Source organism: Lolium perenne, chromosome 2 (genome assembly GCF_019359855.2).
Source record: "Lolium perenne isolate Kyuss_39 chromosome 2, Kyuss_2.0, whole genome shotgun sequence".
NCBI classification, from domain to species: domain Eukaryota; kingdom Viridiplantae; phylum Streptophyta; class Magnoliopsida; order Poales; family Poaceae; genus Lolium; species Lolium perenne.
In genome coordinates this window covers 159,945,260-159,958,261 of record NC_067245.2, presented here as the reverse complement: position 1 = coordinate 159,958,261, position 13,002 = coordinate 159,945,260, and the positions used below count along the sequence as shown (strand labels likewise).

Here is a 13,002-nt window from a genome sequence, read left to right as displayed (position 1 = left end):
AGAATCTGTTTTCAAACAGCACTTCCCCAAATATCATCTCCCCCTTATTAGAAACAAACCTGGCCACCGTGCCGTGCTCATAGCGTGCCGGCACGCCAGAGACGTGCTTCGGCCCGTGACAGGCGAGCCCAGCACGTGGCTTAACGGGCCGTGCCCGGGCCGTGACCCGTTTTGGGCCGTGCTCAGGCCGCCTCCCCGAGCCCGCGTGCCAGCACGGCACGGCACGGTAAGAGGTGGGCCGGGCCAGGCACGGCACGCGGCCCGCATAGCACGGCATGGCACGCGGCCCAGTAACGTGGAGAGCTCGTTTTCGGGCCGAAATTCGACCGTTGAGGCTGTAAATTGGACCGTTGGAGCCCATGACGACGTGGACTAGCCGTTTGGGACGTTTTTTTTCGAATTTCTGCCCGTTGGAAGGGCTATTTTGGTCCGAATTTGGCCAAATTTTTGCTAATAAAGACCAGCTGACCCCTCTCATATTCCACACTCAAACATGGCTGATCGTCCTCCAACCCCAAACTCGCATATGTTCGGCATGTCTGACTTCGGTCTTGATCCCACCCAGTATAATCCCTACGGCCCTCCTCTCGTCGACCCTGATGGCGTGTATTTCACACGTTCGTTGGGCAACCCCAAGAGGAAGGTATGATGCGCACAGCAGCAAGTTTTCCCTCAGAAAGAAACCAAGGTTTATCGAACCAGGAGGAGCCAAGAAGCACGTTGAAGGTTGATGGCGGCGGGATGTAGTGCGGCGCAACACCAGGGATTCCGGCGCCAACGTGGAACCTGCACAACACAACCAAAGTACTTTGCCCCAACGAAACAGTGAGGTTGTCAATCTCACCGGCTTGCTGTAACAAAGAGTTAACCGTATTGTGTGGAAGATGATTGTTTGCAGAAAACAGTAGAACAAGTATTGCAGTAGATTGTATTTCAGTAAAGAGAATTGGACCGGGGTCCACAGTTCACTAGAGGTGTCTCTCCCATAAGACGAACAGCATGTTGGGTGAACAAATTACAGTTGGGCAATTGACAAATAAAGAGAGCATGACCATGCACATACATATCATGATGAGCATAGTGAGATTTAATTGGGCATTACGACAAAGTACATAGACCGTCATCCAACTGCATCTATGCCTAAAAAGTCCACCTTCAGGTTATCATCCGAACCCCCTCCAGTATTAAGTTGCAAAGCAACAGACAATTGCATTAAGTATGGTGCGTAATGTAACTAGTGACTACATCCTTGAACATAGCACTAATGTTTTATCCCTAGTGGCAACAGCACAACATAACCTTAGAACTTTCTGTCACTGTCCCAGGTGTCAATGCAGGCATGAACCCACTATCGAGCATAAGTACTCCCTCTTGGAGTTACAAGCATCTACTTGGCCAGAGCATCTACTAGTAACGGAGAGCATGCAAGATCATAAACAACACATAAGCATAACTTTGATAATCAACATAACAAGTATTCTCTATTCATCGGATCCCAACAAACGCAACATATAGAATTACAGATAGATGATCTTGATCATGTTAGGCAGCTCACAAGATCCGACAATGATAGCACAATGGGGAGAAGACAACCATCTAGCTACTGCTATGGACCCATAGTCCAGGGGTAGACTACTCACACATCACACCGGAGGCGACCATGGCGGCGTAGAGTCCTCCGGGAGATGATTCCCCTCTCCGGCAGGGTGCCGGAGGCGATCTCCTCGATCCCCCGAGATGGGATCGGCGGCGGCGGCGTCTCTGGAAGGTTTTCCGTATCGTGGTTCTCGGTACTGGGGGTTTCGTCACAGAGACTTTTTATAGGCGGAAGGGCAGGTCAAGAGGCGGCACGGGGGCCGCACACTACAGGCCGGCGCGGCCAAGGGGGGGCCGCTCCGCCCTATAGTGTGGCCCCTCCGTGGCCCCTCTTCGTCTCTCCTTCGGACTTCTGGAAGCTTCGTGAGAAAATAGGCCCCTGGGCTTTGATTTCGTCCAATTCCAAGAATATTTCCTTACTAGGATTTCTGAAACCAAAAACAGCAGAAACAAAGAATCGGCACTTCGGCATCTTGTTAATAGGTTAGTTCCAGAAAATGCACGAATATGACATAAAGTGTGCATAAAACATGTAGATAACATCAATAATGTGGCATGGAACATAAGAAATTATCGATACGTCGGAGACGTATCAGCATCCCCAAGCTTAGTTCTGCTCGTCCCGAGCAGGTAAAACGATAACACAGATAATTTCTGGAGTGACATGCCATCATAATCTTGATCATACTATTTGTAAAGCATATGTAGTGAATGCAGCGATCAAAACAATGTATATGACATGAGTAAACAAGTGAATCATAAAGCAAAGACTTTTCATGAATAGCACTTCAAGACAAGCATCAATAAGTCTTGCATAAGAGTTAACTCATAAAGCAATAATTCAAAGTAAAGGCATTGAAGCAACACAAAAGAAGATTAAGTTTCAGCGGTTGCTTTCAACTTGTAACATGTATATCTCATGGATATTGTCAACATAGAGTAATATAATAAGTGCAATAAGCAAGTATGTAAGAATCAATGCACAGTTCACACAAGTGTTTGCTTCTTGAGGTGGAGAGAAATAGGTGAACTGACTCAACATTGAAAGTAAAAGAATGGTCCTCCATAGAGGAAAAGCATCGATTGCTATATTTGTGCTAGAGCTTTGATTTTGAAAACATGAAACAATTTTGTCAACGGTAGTAATAAAGCATATGCATCATGTAAATTATATCTTATAAGTTGCAAGCCTCATGCATAGCGTACTAATAGTGCCCACACCTTGTCCTAATTAGCTTGGACTACCGGGTCATCACAATGCATTGTTTTTACCAAGTGTCACAAAGGGGTACCTCTATGCCGCCTGTACAAAGGTCTAAGGAGAAAGCTCGCATTGGATTTCTCGCTATTGATTATTCTTCAACTTAGACATCCATACCGGGACAACATAGACAACAGATAATGGACTCCTCTTTTATGCATAAGCATATACCAACAATTAATAATTTTCTCATTTGAGATTTGAGGATTGTTGTCCAAAACTGAAACTTCCACCATGGAGCATGGCTTTAGTTAGCGGCCCGATGTTCTTCTCTAACATATGCATGCTTAACCATATGGTGGTAGATCTCTCTTGCTTCAGACAAGACGAACATGCATAGCAACTCACATGAAATTCAACAATGAATAGTTGATGGCGTCCCCAGTGAACATGGTTATCGCACAACAAGCAACTTAATAAGAGATAAAGTGCATAATTACATATTCAATACCACAATAGTTTTTTAAGCTATTTGTCCCATGAGCTATATATTGCAAAGGTGAATGATGGAATTTTAAAGGTAGCACTCAAGCAATTTACTTTGGAATGGCGGGAAAATACCATGTAGTATAGGTAGGTATGGTGGACACAAATGGCATAGTGGTTGGCTCAAGTATTTTGGATGCATGAGAAGTATTCCCTCTCGATACAAGGTTTAGGCTAGCAAGGCTTATTTGAAACAAACACAAGGATGAACCGGTGCAGCAAAACTCACATAAAAGACATATTGAAAACATTATAAGACTCTACACCGTCTTCCTTGTTGTTCAAACTCAAAACTAGAAATTATCTAGACCTTAGAGAAACCAAATATGCAAACCAAATTTTAGCATGCTCTATGTATTTCTTCATTAATGGATGCAAAGCATATGATGCAAGAGCTTAATCATGAGCACAACAATTGCCAAGTATCACATCACCCAAGACATTTATAGCAATTACTACATGTATCATTTTCCAATTCCAACCATATAACAATTTAACGAAGGAGAAACTTCGCCATGAATACTATGAGTAGAAACCAAGGACATACTTGTCCATATGCTACAGCGGAGCGTGTCTCTCTCCCATAAAGTGAATGCTAGGATCCATTTTATTCAAACAAAACAAAAAACAAAAACAAACCGACGCTCCAAGAAAAAGCACATAAGATGTGATGGAATAAAAATATAGTTTCAGGGAGGAACCTGATAATGTTGTCGATGAAGAAGGGGATGCCTTGGGCATCCCCAAGCTTAGACGCTTGAGTCTTCTTGATATATGCAGGGGTGAACCACCGGGTGCATCCCCAAGCTTAGAGCTTTCACTCTCCTTGATCATGTTGCATCATACTCCTCTCTTGATCCTTGAAAACTTCCTCCACACCAAACTCGAAACAACTCATTAGAGGGTTAGTGCACAATATAAATTGACATATTCAGAGGTGACACAATCATTCTTAACACTTCTGGACATTGCATAATGCTACTGGACATTAGTGGATCAAAGAAATTCATCCAACATAGCAAAAGAGGCAATGCGAAATAAAAGGCAGAATCTGTCAAAACAGAACAGTTCGTATTGACGAATTTTAAAATGGCACCAGACTTGCTCAAATGAAAATTCTCAAATTGAATGAAAGTTGCGTACATATCTGTGGATCATGCACGTAAATTGGCTTAATTTTCTGAGCTACCTACAGGGAGGTGGACCCAGATTCGTGACAGCAAAGAAATCTGGAACTGTGCAGTAATCCAAATCTAGTACTTACTTTTCTATCAACAGCTTAACTTGGCACAACAAAACACAAAACTAAGATAAGGAGAGGTTGCTACAGTAGTAAACAACTTCCAAGACACAAAATAAAAACAAAGTACTGTAGGTAAAAACATGGGTTGTCTCCCATAAGCGCTTTTCTTTAACGCCTTTCAGCTAGGCGCAGAAAGTGTGTATCAAGTATTATCGAAGGGTGGTACTTCTACAGCGGGGTGTGGGCTTTTCTCAACCAGGCATAGTATATTAGATACATAAGTTTTAGCATCTCCCTTTTCATTAGTCTTAGGCGTGCTACTCTCATCAAACAAATTTTCAGGAACTAGCCAAGCATAGTTATTTTCTAATGCATCATTCATAGCTAGGAGCTTACATGGTATTGGTGCTTTGATCTCCCCTCCATCATCAATATTATTAGTGTATCTTGTTCTATCCATATCCATCTTTTCAAGGAGACTAACAAAATTAGTAGGAGAACCAAGCATATTAAATTTAGCAAACACCTTTCTAGCTTCTCTTGCTAGACCACCAAATTCTCTAAGAAGGGTTTCTAATACAAAATCTTTCTTTTCCCCCTCTTCCATATCACCAAGTGTGAAAAACATGTGTTGGATTATAGGATTAAGATTAACAAATTTAGTTTCCAACAGGCGAACTAAATGCGCAGCAGCAATTTCATAAGTAGGCGCAAGGTCTACCAAGTGTCTATCTTCAAAATTTTCAATAGTACTAACATGATTGAAAAATTCTTCTATATTATTTCTCCCAACTATAGACCCACGTCCTACCGGTATGTTTTTTGTGGTAAAATTAAAAGGAAACATGATGAATAAAGTAAATGCAAGTAAACTAATTTTTTTGTGTTTTTGATATAGCAAACAAGATAGCAAATAAAGTAAAACTAGCAACTAATTTTTTTGTATTTTGATTTAGTGCAGCAAACAAAGTAGTAAATAAAACTAAGCAAGACAAAAACAAAGTAAAGAGATTGAGAAGTGGAGACTCCCCTTGCAGCGTGTCTTGATCTCCCCGGCAACGGCGCCAGAAAAAGTGCTTGATGGCGTGTATTTCACACGTTCGTTGGGCAACCCCAAGAGGAAGGTATGATGCGCACAGCAGCAAGTTTTCCCTCAGAAAGAAACCAAGGTTTATCGAACCAGGAGGAGCCAAGAAGCACGTTGAAGGTTGATGGCGGCGGGATGTAGTGCGGCGCAACACCAGGGATTCCGGCGCCAACGTGGAACCTGCACAACACAACCAAAGTACTTTGCCCCAACGAAACAGTGAGGTTGTCAATCTCACCGGCTTGCTGTAACAAAGAGTTAACCGTATTGTGTGGAAGATGATTGTTTGCAGAAAACAGTAGAACAAGTATTGCAGTAGATTGTATTTCAGTAAAGAGAATTGGACCGGGGTCCACAGTTCACTAGAGGTGTCTCTCCCATAAGACGAACAGCATGTTGGGTGAACAAATTACAGTTGGGCAATTGACAAATAAAGAGAGTATGACCATGCACATACATATCATGATGAGCATAGTGAGATTTAATTGGGCATTACGACAAAGTACATAGACCGTCATCCAACTGCATCTATGCCTAAAAAGTCCACCTTCAGGTTATCATCCGAACCCCCTCCAGTATTAAGTTGCAAAGCAACAGACAATTGCATTAAGTATGGTGCGTAATGTAACTAGTGACTACATCCTTGAACATAGCACTAATGTTTTATCCCTAGTGGCAACAGCACAACACAACCTTAGAACTTTCTCACACCGTCCTGTGTCAATGCAGGCATGAACCCACTATCGAGCATAAGTACTCCCTCTTGGAGTTACAAGCATCTACTTGGCTAGAGCATCTACTAGTAATGGAGAGCATGCAAGATCATAAACAACACATAAGCATAACTTTGATAATCAACATAACAAGTATTCTCTATTCATCGGATCCCAACAAACGCAACATATAGAATTACAGATAGATGATCTTGATCATGTTAGGCAGCTCACAAGATCCGACAATGATAGCACAATGGGGAGAAGACAACCATCTAGCTACTGCTATGGACCCATAGTCCAGGGGTAGACTACTCACACATCACACCGGAGGCGACCATGGCGGCGTAGAGTCCTCCGGGAGATGATTCCCCTCTCCGGCAGGGTGCCGGAGGCGATCTCCTGGATCCCCCGAGATGGGATCGGCGGCGGCGGCGTCTCTGGAAGGTTTTCCGTATCGTGGTTCTCGGTACTGGGGGTTTCGTCACGGAGACTTTTTATAGGTGGAAGGGCAGGTCAAGAGGCGGCACGGGGGCCCCACACTACAGGCCGGCGCGGCCAAGGGGGGGGCCGCGCCGCCCTATAGTGTGGCCCCTCCGTGGCCCCTCTTCGTCTCTCCTTCGGACTTCTGGAAGCTTCGTGAGAAAATAGGCCCCTGGGCTTTGATTTCGTCCAATTCCGAGAATATTTCCTTACTAGGATTTCTGAAACCAAAAACAGCAGAAAACAGCAACTGGCACTTCGGCATCTTGTTAATAGGTTAGTTCCAGAAAATGCACGAATATGACATAAAGTGTGCATAAAACATGTAGATAACATCAATAATGTGGCATGGAACATAAGAAATTATCGATACATCGGAGACGTATCAGACCCCAACATCCCCTTTACGCAACCACCATTTGATCCTTCTCAATATCTGCCGTATACACATTCTTCCCAACACTCTTCCACGAGCCAAAGCACTTCCACCACCACCACCGGTACCAAGAGGCGTAAAAAAACCTCTCCGGTGTGGGATCATTTCGAAGAAGAAGAGTTTGAGGAGGACGGTGTGATGAAGCTCCAATCTAGGTGCAAGTGGCCAGGCTGCGGGAAGGCAATGTCCACGGGGGGCAAAGGAGGAACTGGCCACATGGCGAGGCACATTGCCTCGCACCAGGCTAAGGATGAGCAAGCCGCGTTGATCCAAACGCGGATTGGATTCAACTCCGACAATGAGGTACGTAATTTCGTCTATAATCAAGAGCAACAAAGAATTGGTCTTGGTAAACTAATTGCTTCAAATGATTTACCGCTTGGTTTCGGTAGCTCTCCCGCCTTTGTCGAATATATAAAAAAGTTCCATACTCCTACTTTCACTGCTGTTTCTAGACAAACAACATCTAGGGACTTGAAAAAAATGTGCAAAGAGAGTCTTAAGCAAATGAAAGATGACTTCACTACCTGCAGTTTTTCAGTGTCTTTAACATGATATCTGGAGTGGTAGGGCTAAGCAAGACTACATTAGCGTTGTTGCTCATTATGTTAATGAAGACTGGGAAATACTAAAAAGAATCATAGGATTCGAATTAATTGATGTTAAACATACTGGTGACAACATTGCTGAAGCTATAATTAAAGTGGTAGAAAATTTTGGTCTCACGAACAAGATTTTTGCAGTAACTTTGGATAATGCTTCATCAAACACTAGTGCAATGAATACTCTTGGTCATGTGTTTGGCACATATGCTACATCTTTTTTACTACATCAACGTTGTGCTTGCCATATAATTAATCTTATTGCTAAAACTGTTTTGAAGAACTTGAAGCCACATCTTAAGAAACTGCGCATAGCAATTTCCTTTATGAATTCTTCCAATGGTCGGCTTAGTGAATATCAGACATATTGCACAGCTTGGGGTAAACCTCATCACAAGTTCAGTTTAGACATGAAAATTAGATGGAACTCTACTTATCTGATGATTAATTCATTGCTCGGTGACAAAGATCAATTCTCTTCATTTGTTAATCAGAAATATAGAACCGATAATGGACAACCACTTCTAACTGATGAAACTTGGCACATTATTTCGGTACTTCATGAATTTTTGGAGTTGTTTTATAATTCAACTATTCAATTGTCTGGGGTTTACTATCCCACATCTCCATTAATGGTGCATCATATTGTAAGTATTGCCAGACACCTAAAATCATGGGAAGATGATCCTATTTTAAGTGAGGCCATCTCCAAAATGAAAATGAAATATTTAAAATATTGGAGCGAAATTCCTATCTTGTATGCATTTGCATTTATTTTGGATCCCATGGCTAAATTAGATGGCTTGCGTGGTGCTCTAGACGTCTTAGGTCAGACTGTTGGTATAGATTATTCCGATTATTTCACTAATGTCCGTGACAAGCTTTCGGAAGTTTTTCACAAGTATGAATTAAAGTACAACACCGTTCGGGTGCAACGGCCTCCAGTAGCACCATCAAGAACAAAGACTACGAAAGTGTGGAACGTTATATTTGGTCCCTCCTCTTCGGCCTCTGCTTCGACAACTTCAACACCCGTGGTTTTAGGTAGCGGTGAGTTAGCGAAGTACCTCAACTGCGACATAGTGCCACATGGGGACTCTGAAGACTTCAACATATTGCAGTGGTGGAATGCGCACAAGATTACATACCCCGTGCTTTCCATATTAGCTAAAGATGTGCTATCAGTACCTGTCTCAACAGTATCATCGGAGTCTGCTTTCAGTCTAGCTGGAAGAATACTTGACGAGAGAAGAACCAGTCTAACCCCGGATATGGTAAGAACGCTAATGACTGTGAAAGATGGGGAACTAGCCAAACGGAGAGCCCAACACACCACATGTAACGAAGAACTGGTTGCCGCGTTTGAACACGTTGGCATTGACGACGAAGAAGAATAGTTTTTCTTTTTCTTTTTTATGTAATTTTTTTATTATTTATGTAATTTTCTTATTTTTCTGTAACTTGTAGAGCTTGCTGTACTCTTTCCCTCTCAGGGATGGAGGGTTTTAATGAGGCAGCATAACATATAATAAAGCTCAAATTTATCCCAAAATACTTGTCTCATTTCTTATTTTTATGTATTTTTTCGCATTTTCTGAAGCAATTTGGGCTAAAACACGCACAACGTGCCAAAATGGCCCAACAGTGCTAACGGGCCGTGGGCCGGCACGTTAAGCTAAGGGGCCGTGCCCGGGCCTGCCTGGCAAGCCCACGTGCCGGCACGGCACGGCCCGTTATCTTAGCGTGCCCTGGTGGGCCGTGCCGTGCCAGGCACGGTAACTTCTTATTGGGCCGTGCCATGCCGTGGGCCGGCCCGTTGGCCAGGTTTGATTAGAAACCACCTTAAGAAGCTAAACAAGTATGTACAAGTATCCAGCAATTGTAATATGCAATGAATGAGTGATGCCGGCATACCTCCCCCCAAGCTTAGGCTTTTGGCCTAAGTGGAGATCAATCCCATGGTGCCCATGAAGTGGCACCTCCGTAGTATGACGAAGAAGGATCCTGTTCTGAGTATGTGCTGGAAGACGCACCAGGATATGTGACGGTGTACCCGTAGGAGGGCTCGGCGTCCTCGGAGTCATGCTGCTGGTGGAAACCATGTATCCTCAGCTGCTCATCCACCTCCTCCTTAGAGCGCGACCACGGTTTCCTGTGAACACTGAACAAATCGGCCTGCGGCAAAGGGATTTCTCTCTCATCCCCGTCAATAAACAACATTTTATAGACAATATTTTCTAAACTAGAGTCAGTTGTGACAAATTGGTGACTCTTCATAGTAGCAATATCAAGCCTTATAGGAGTTAATTTCTCATCAGTAGGATCAAGAGGAAGATCTAGATGTGCCATAATACGTGAGGCAACAATTCCTCCAAAAATAGGCCCCTTATTGGATAAACGACGAGCAACAAGAGCACCAAGATGATAAGGTGTATTCCCAGTAAGTGCAGCAACTAGAAAAGCAAGATGATAACTAGAAATGTTGCTAGTGTTCTCCCTACCAAGAATGCTAGTAGCAAGATAGTAAGCGAAATATCTAATGGCAGGGAGTTGAATGTTTCTTATCTTGCCGCGCTGAATAGCGCGGTCATCATCATTGGTAACTTCTCGATAGAGCTCCGTCAAAGCTTTGGGGCTTTTCTCAATCTTCTTCGCTGTACCTACAGGAGCAGTATCCAATGCAACACAAAAATCCTTCAACTTCATAGTAATAGGCCGATCATAAATCCTAAATGAAACTGATGGTGCGAAGTGTGTGTTGTTGAACTTAAAGCTTTCAACAAAGATTTTAGTTAGCATGTAGTATTGACTCCTCTCATCTTCCATATAGCTAGATAAGCCCACATTATTGATGAGGAACAAGAAGTCATCAAGCAGCCCTGCATTACGCAAAAAGTCATAGCATGGAAAGGATGAAGCATTAGGAACTCCATTATCCTCTTCAACTTCGAAGCTCGGTGCGATGACATCCTCATTATAGGATCGTCTAATTCGAGTGGCTGCCCTTGAGGGCCTGCCCGTGCTTGTCGTCTCTCTTTCAAAAACCTCTCCAAAGGTATGGTTATTCATCTTCTTTTTCTGAAATTTTTCAACAAACATTATAAAAGTTGATTTGGAGACATATAAATGAGGGAAACTACTATAGGAACTTGGTTGAGTACTAAACATGCATCAAAACTAATTTTTACAACTTAGAACAAGCATGCAAGCTCACTTATCATGTTACCTACAGCAGCAAAATATTCAAGATATACTCAACCAATCAAAATTCTATTTGGATAATCGGAGGAGTCACATACTGGAGAGTAAATGTGCCAAATTCCAGACAGAAATCTGGGCTGAGCAAAGAGATCAAAGAATCATGAGCTCTTGAGCAAAAATGTGAGTGAGAGAAAGTTGGTACGAGTTTTTTCGGGAGAGAGAGTAGAATGGGAGGAAGAGATGACTTAGTGAGGCAAGGAGGGGCCCACACCACAGGGTGGCGCGCCCCCCTCCTTGGCTGCGCCGGCTCATGGGGGGGGGCAGCCCTGGGGTGCCCCACTGGTCAGCCCCAGGCACTCCCAGGTTGCTCTTCGAAAAATAAGACCAACGGTATAATTTTTGTAAATTTTTGAGAATTTCGAAAAACGCACATTTTTGGGTGTTAAAATTATTATTACAGGATAGAAAAAGATTTTTCAAACCTCTAAACAACTAAGCATCTTGCAAAACAAGTAGTGCTACAGCGAGTAAAACAAGTGGAGAAAGAAAGAAATGTTGTTTAGCTCTTCTATGCATATAAAATATACTTGTTAACAAGGTTGATCAAGTCTTGCCACCAAATAATTTTTACATGTCATAAGAAGAAATAAACCTCAAATCAATCATGTTACCTTATATTGTATTGATATGGATCCAATCACAAGAGTTTGATATTCTTCTTTAGGCTCATATATTGGACAATCAATATCTCCCACTTTGATAGATCTCAAATTAGAAATTGTATTAACTCCATATACTTTATCAATCCTCTTGGGAAAATAAATAGTATGTTCCTTGTCATCAACATTGAAAGCAACTTTTCCTTTATTGCAATCAATAACAGCCCCTGCAGTGTTAAGAAAAGGTCTTCCAAGAATAATAGAGATATTATCATCTTCAGGCATTTCCAACACAACAAAATCAGTTAATATTAAGCAGTTTTGAGTAACTTGAACAGGAACATCCTCACATACACCAACAGGAACAGCAGTGGATTTATCAGCCATTTGCAAAGATATATCAGTTGGTATCAATTTATCTAAATCAAGTCTCTTGTAAAGAGAAAAAGGCATAACACTAACTCCTGCTCCCAAATCACATAGAGCAGTTCTAACATAATTATTCTTGATGGAACAAGGAATAGTCGGTATACCTGGGTCGCCCAGCTTCTTTGGAACCTTGCCATTGAAAGAGTAATTAGCAAGCATAGTGGAAATCTCCTCATTAGGAATTTTCCTTTTGTTAGAGACAATATCTTTCATATACTTTGAATAAGGAGGAAATTTAATAGCATCAGCCAAAGGAATTTGCAAGAACAAAGGTTTCATCCAATCACAAAATTTATTATAGTGTTCTTCCTCCTTTGATTTTAGTTTCTTAGCAGGAAAAGGCATTTGCTTTTGAACCCAAGGTTCTCTTTCATTACCATGTTTCTTAGCAATAAAATCTTCTTTAGTATACTTTTTATTTTTAGCATGCTTTTCAGGTTCATCTTCAACCCCTTCTTTATCAGAAGCATCATTCTTATCATTATCTTTATCATGTTCATTACCACTTTCAGTTTCAGCATCAGAAATAGAAATACTATTAGGATCATTAACAGGTTCAGATGATTCTACAACAGTTTTATGTTTGTTCTTCTTTTTCTTAGAAGGAGCACTAATTTCAGTTCGTTGAGAATCTTGTTCAACTCTTTTGGGATGCCCCTCGGGATATAGAGGGTCCTGAGTAGAAACACCACCTCTAGTTGTTACTTCATAAGCATGTTTTTCTTTAGAACATTTTTTCAACAAGTCATTTTGCACTTTAGTGAGTTGATCAATTTGAGTTTGAACCATATGAAAATGTTTAACAA

The 13,002-nt window shown here is 42.0% G+C and overlaps 1 protein-coding gene across 1 annotated transcript; it reads left to right on the top strand.

Moving 5' to 3' along the window:
• Nucleotides 1–493: 493 nt before the first annotated feature.
• On the top strand, nt 494–9,304 carry LOC139835644 (uncharacterized). The gene is made up of 4 exons (XM_071825503.1): nt 494–606; nt 7,344–7,608; nt 8,189–8,288; nt 8,952–9,304. Exons 1-4 carry the CDS (start codon nt 494–496, stop codon nt 9,302–9,304), a joined length of 831 nt encoding a protein of 276 aa, XP_071681604.1.
• Nucleotides 9,305–13,002: the final 3,698 nt, after the last annotated feature.

What these genes read in the sequence shown, in the direction of transcription:
- LOC139835644 (XM_071825503.1), top strand. Translation starts at nt 494, where the DNA reads ATGGCTGATCGTCCTCCAACCCCAAACTCGCATATGTTCGGCATGTCT. An exon ending in CTCGTCGACCCTGATGGCGT is followed by an intron (nt 607 to 7,343) that starts GTATTTCACACG and finishes CTCTTCCACGAG; the next exon opens with CCAAAGCACTTCCACCACCA. An exon ending in GACATATTGCACAGCTTGGG is followed by an intron (nt 8,289 to 8,951) that starts GTAAACCTCATC and finishes CCGTGGTTTTAG; the next exon opens with GTAGCGGTGAGTTAGCGAAG.